The 6257-nt window shown below is 38.4% G+C and overlaps 1 protein-coding gene across 2 annotated transcripts in view; it reads left to right on the plus strand.

Moving 5' to 3' along the window:
• vgll4a (vestigial-like family member 4a) overlaps positions 1-5742 on the plus strand; it is a 7515-nt gene extending 1773 nt beyond the window's left edge. For both annotated transcript variants that reach the window (XM_035656622.1, XM_035656621.1), the window contains exons 3-6: positions 222-384; positions 1631-1856; positions 3113-3227; positions 3380-5742. In XM_035656622.1, coding sequence (XP_035512515.1) covers positions 222-384; positions 1631-1856; positions 3113-3227; positions 3380-3579 — 704 coding nt within the window. In that variant the 3' untranslated portion in view covers positions 3580-5742. The remainder of the gene's footprint in view (positions 1-221; positions 385-1630; positions 1857-3112; positions 3228-3379) is intronic.
• Positions 5743-6257: the final 515 nt, after the last annotated feature.

Genomic DNA, 6257 nt, shown 5'->3' on the forward strand with positions numbered 1-6257 from the left:
GGCAATAGATTGCACAGTGAAATATTGCACATTGTTGATCTGGCTAACCAGTGATTGCCTAAACGTATATTAAGTTAAATTAAGCTTAGAACTGCTTACTCATGGTCATTATACAATAAATGTGGACTTATTAGGCTGTAGTAATTAATATTCAGTGTGGACTTGTTGCTCGATCTTAATTTAATGACATTATTTGTTCTGCTCTGATTCCTTGCCCACAGATGAGTCCAGGACACCCTCCCTGCCCACTGCTATGGCCAATATAACTGGGCCTCCTCCACACTGCCCCAGCAAACGAAAGTATGGCGAAGAACAAATGGACGACCGAATAAACTGTGATGATGACCACATGACCAAAATGAGCAGATTGTTTGCCACTCAGCTGTAAGTGTCTTTCGTACATTATTATCCCTTGTCAACGCATTGGCTCTTTGACTTTTATTGCTCAAATAAATAGTGTGCAGAGTTTCTTATGTGTTCATCTGCGATCCATGTGGCGAGTAATATGCAATGAAAGGAAGTCTGCTGGGTACTTTTTTCATTATCATACAAAAAAATGTATTATGACACTTGAGCTGTCAATACAGGTTTTGTCCTCATCGTTTGCTTTGTCACATTTATATAGATTCCTTTTTTATTTTGTATTAATGTAGATTAGCAAGGTGAGCTACCCTTTTTTTTTTAAGAATCTCAAAATTGGAGTTGGTTTATCTCAACTAATGGAAATTATTATGACAGCACAGGGTAATTATACACTGTTTTATTAGATATATTACATATATGATGTAATATGATGTAATGGGATGTAACGTGATCATGTTTTTATTTCCCCAATAGGGAATAGTTCCCCTTAATAGATTCAAGAATATATTACACATGTGGAAGAGCATTTTGCTATTATTCATTTTTTAATTTATTCTTTTATTTTGCACTCGTCTACCCAATGGAGGGTGTCTGAATGTGTGTCTTTGTCTTATTGTGGCATTTGCCGTAAACTCTCAGCAGTCATAATCCCAACAGTGAAGCATACATTTTTTTGCATAACAGATAATGGCAGGTGAGTAGGACTAAACTCTTGACTGTGAAGAAACCAAAGACTTCCACACAAATTTGTTGAATTGCACTTACTTTATTAACTATGTTTGAGTCCTGAGACTTCATTTGGTGCAATTCATATAGACAAACTGCACCGGAACCATAATCATATTTGGATAAAACTGGCGGAAAAAAGAGAAATCCTCAAATTGTATTGAATCCAAGAAGAATCAAATCATTGAGCCTGAAATAGTCCGGTTTGTGATTGTGAAATAAAAGTGGAACATGACTGTACAGCATTAATTCTGGTGAATTACAAAATCTACCTCCAGGCTGGAAAGTGTTGTGATTCTAAGAGACAACTTAGATTATCAGCAAAACAAAGCCAGCAAGTGGGATATCAGGCACAATGTTGCCTACATATATGATAGGATGGTGCACTAAAAAAAAAAAGGCAAACAAGACCACAACCACGGCCTGAGCTGTGTGCGGTCATCTCTTTATAGACGCTGCGTGCGACAGCTGATTTGTGAACTGTGTATGAAAAGGTGAAGCTGTTGGTGGTATGTGTTTAATTTGTACTCTCTTTATCAAGGGCCCGTCCCTCTGCTGGAGACAACCGCAATGAGCACTGGAGCCACAGTCACACTCCTGTGGAGCACATCACTTCCTCCTCCAACGGTCTCCATGGAAACCACCTGTATTCTTCCATTTCTGGCTATGATGTAGACCAGCCTCTGGCTCTGACCAAAAGCAGCCACGACATAGGAGGTGGGGGCAGAGAGAGGCCCGTCATGAGTGGGACTGCAGAGCGGCAGCAGGTATGTTAGATCTGATGTTCACAGTGGAAAAAGCACTACATCTTAAAAGGGGTATTGGAGATAACATAGTATGATAAATAAATACACTATATCCTGGATAAACCAAAGCCCAGTCCATGCTTCATGTATCTGCATGGCCGCAAGCGATTCCTGTGATGTAAATTTCGTTATTTGCCAATGTCCTCGAAGGTCCACGAAGACCCCCATGTGGATGTCTGCTTGCTGAGCAAAGTTTTTGACTGTGCAGGTTATATGCACTACAAGTGTTACCGTTAAAAAGTTCAGAAATTAAAAAAACCTGTTTTTCAGGCCTGTTTGGAATTAACAAGATGTTTTAGAAATGTTTTGACTCCACCTCTTTTTGGTTATTGTTTAAAATGTATTATATAAAAATCCCACGGTGCGTTCCTTTTTATTATGGATTTAAAATCTAGTATGACCGTCATCACTGGTATCATGCAATACACATATGCAGCCAGTTGGTGGCACGATTATCTAATGAAGTAAAGTCAGCAAGTGCTAGCAGTCTGCTTATCGGCAAAAACGCTAGGGAGTGCGTGTTTAATAATGCACGAGATCGAGAGAGGCCATGACCTTAGCCATGCTGGTTGCAGGCTCTGCACCAAAATGAGCATTAGTGGGAAAGCAGCTCTGGTCAGCGACGCTGAAGGGGAAAAAGCATCAATACAACCAAAAGGCCGCTCAACAGACTGCCAGTGTGGGAACATTTTTCTTGCTGTAGCCAAGCCTGATGATGTTACTGCTACTACCAGCACGGCAAGTATAGCTGCAAAACAGCTGCAACCCACTCTCAACCAATACAATGATCTGCTATATAAGAAGTGTTTTAGGCACTGAAGACCATGGGCTGTGTTATTTGTACAGCTCTTGTGATAACACAGGTGAGCTCACACTGGAATAAGAGCCTCCTTATTGCACCCTATTAAACTACTTAAAGAAAGTCATGGCAACGGCGTAACATATTATGGAAAAGTCCTGAAAAATCATTGAACAACCGTGACTAGAAGACGCATTCATCTCTGTATTTATATATTCATAGATTGTAGACTTATCATTTAAGGTGAAATAGTAGCTGTGCATATTTTCAGTATTTTATTAAACATTTCTGGACAATATAGTGATCAGTTCTGAGCATTTCAACTCTCTCTGGGGGAGATCCATAAGAGCGTATACCAGCCGCCTACCCCTCCATTGTGTCTTCGTTAGCTTACTGTATGTGTTTTTCCCACCTGTAGAATCGTCCCTCCGTTATTACCTGTGCTCCTGCGAGCAACCGCAATTGTAACCTCTCGCACTGCCACATGAATGGCTGCTCACCCAGCCCACCTGCTGATCAGAGGAAGCCCAATGGTAAGCCTTTATCACGACATCACTATGTCTACTATTACTGCTTTTTATTGACTTGATGGAGTAATCATAGATATGTTTTTTTTTTTATATACATTACATTGCTTGGTAGTAACCAGGTTGTTGCTCTCCTTCTTCTACATGTGTTATTTTAGCTAACACAGTAAGCGATCCTGTGATTGAGGAGCACTTCCGTCGCAGCCTTGGAAAAAACTACAAAGAAGCAGAGCCTGTGTCCAACTCGGTGTCCATAACAGGTTCAGTGGATGACCACTTTGCCAAGGCGCTAGGAGATGCCTGGCACCGAATCAAGGCCAAGGGCGGGGATCATCAAACCCCGGAGGCAGATCCATGAAGCTGGGTTGGAGTAAACATTACAATCACTTTCTTAGTGTTTGCATATGAGAGTGGACATTGCCCACTGTCATTTCTTGCCAAGCATCAACTTCCTTTAGCCACGAACAATGTAAGACAAATGGTGCTCACATAGGCTGTTCAGTTGTAGACCTCAAGGTCGGATTTGTGCTCTAAAATTGGTAAAGTCTCCATTAAAATTGCATAGTTAGGTTGACAATTTTAGTGGTGGAAACAGTACAATCATAGATGTTATTTTGCATTGATAATGAGATTCATAAAGTGGTTGGTTCTGTTTCATCTGCCTTTCACCTGCCTTGATAGCCAAAGAAATGTTCTGCCTTTCCCATCAACACATAAGCCATAGATCTGGTCTTTTTTTCTAAAATCACACTGCTTTTTAAATCTATATTACTTGAAAAGGTCAGCCAGGTCTCATTTGCGCTATTATGTTTCTGACCATTTAGGTAGCAGGTTACCTGTTAAAGTTGGAACTAATGTGTTCAAGAATGCATCCTGTGGTTGGAAATTGTGATATTGCAATTAAGGCTCTGGCCCCCCCTGCTTTTTGAAGACGCTAGACTAGTCTGTCTTCTTTATGATCCTGAACTGGACTTATCCACTGTTAACTAAATAATTTTAGTTTCCTGTCTTTATGCTTACTGTGGCTGATTACTTAGTAAACTAATATCAATCATAGTAGATGTGTCTAGCTAGAAAGCATGTTTCAAATAGCTGGTTTCTATTACAAACCTTATTCTATACTATATATTTACTCAGAATTTATTTTTTATCTGTAACATTTTAGAAATACTCACTGCTGGTACAGTTGTACTCAATATATTTTTTGTATCTGGTTTTCATTACTATATGTAGGTGTATATCATAGCATCCATCTACAAATCACAGCCTCTGGCAAGGTTGTCTGAATGCAGTTTAAAAGGCTATTGCTTTGTTATTCTGTGGAGCTGGATGCTATAGCTTTATACATGACTGAATACAGCTAAATCGGACCTTCTGTAGCACAGTCTATTAGCAGTGGCTTTATTTATTCTGAACATGTCGATAGTTTCATGTTGACTTTTGGCAAGAACATAGGGACAGCAGAATTCTAACTTTGATTTGTTTCTTTCTCATGACGAACAACAGACGATGTCTCCATTCCTTCAGTAACAAAGTTGATTTCCCCTTAAAACTAAGATTTTAATTTGCATGCAATAGGTTTCCTTAATTTACGAGTAGGCATCAACATTCCACCATGACTGCCAGACACTGTTACTTCAGTTGTGTTTAGCAAGCACAACTCAAGTGACTAGTATGTTTGTCTTTTGTTAATCGAGGTAATGTCGGGGTTTGAGTTGCAAAAATCTTCATGTACTATGGAGAAAAGGTAAAAGTCAAAAAGGGTTTTTTTGTGCAGTTGAGTTTTGTTTAAATTAATTTCCCTTCTGAAATTCTCTAATAGTAGCGTAACATATTTGTCAACACTGATTAAGATATGGTATTGTAAATTCAGATTTGTTTTTGTATGTCAATTAACTGTCTGTGCAAGCATATACATTTGTATTAATATTCTACAGTTTTTAAATGGTTACATACACTATCCTGTCTTCATATTTTATTTTACTCATATAAGACTATCATTGCGCCGCGCGGAATGATCATAGATATTTTGTTTCTATTCTGAGTAGTGTACTCACGTAGCATGGATGTTTAGTACCTTCTAACCATGCTTTTTTTTATCTTTCTAAAAATGTATTATTTTCCCATAATTGTCAGAGGATGAATAAGTGCAGGAACACAAACAGTCTTTTTATCAAAGACTTTGTTGGTGCAACGTCAGAAAGACTTCTGTACTAACAGTATAACGAGTTTGTTTAGCTCTCTGTGGGCACCGTAGTGGAATTTCGGGATTATCATGGGATCTGCTTGTTTGACACAAGTAGGTTTTTCAGTAATGTATTTTGGGGTATTAGTCCATTGTTATTTAATTGCTACATTTAGACTACCTGTTTCTCAAAGACTGTTGGCAGAAAATACCTGCTCCAGGTGTCATCCACATAGAAAAAAAGAAACACTTGTTCACTTTTGACTTTATTTCTCTGGAAGAAAATGCCACTGTTTTGTACTTAATTTCTTCCAAATAAACATAAAAATGCTCACATTTGCATATTTCTTGTCATTCTTTTTCCTAAATAAAATGTGACATGATGCAAACATGATACTACAATATTATATGTCTCTAACTTGCTGTAACAGAAGGTTTCTTACATTTTTTTTTTTTACACTTTTGTTCAGATTTCCTGATTGTTACTTCAAAAAATGAAGACTTGTGACCTGCATTTGACTACCTACAAAGTCATGGTTGGTATGGGTGAAAATGGTAATCAATGGGTATGATGACAGCGAAACTCAATCAGGATTCATTCAGATTTAGGCGAAAACATTTTGTGTTGCTGTATATGTGACATGCATTTATTAAGCAGTACATGTTGAAGAGCCCTTTGGAAACTCCTCAACGGACCTGGAGTAAGACAGGTTATTTCTGAATGTGTAGGGCAGGTTGTTCTCTCAAATCACATACTACTGCTGTATATGTTAATTGTGAAATTACATAGACATCTTTGTTGCAACTTCGAAATCACAGACACTTGAGTCAGTAATGAGTTGGTTACACTG

This window comes from Morone saxatilis, unplaced genomic scaffold, assembly GCF_004916995.1.
Source record: "Morone saxatilis isolate NCDOM2014 unplaced genomic scaffold, NCSU_SB_2.0 Contig15, whole genome shotgun sequence".
NCBI lineage: Eukaryota > Metazoa > Chordata > Actinopteri > Moronidae > Morone > Morone saxatilis.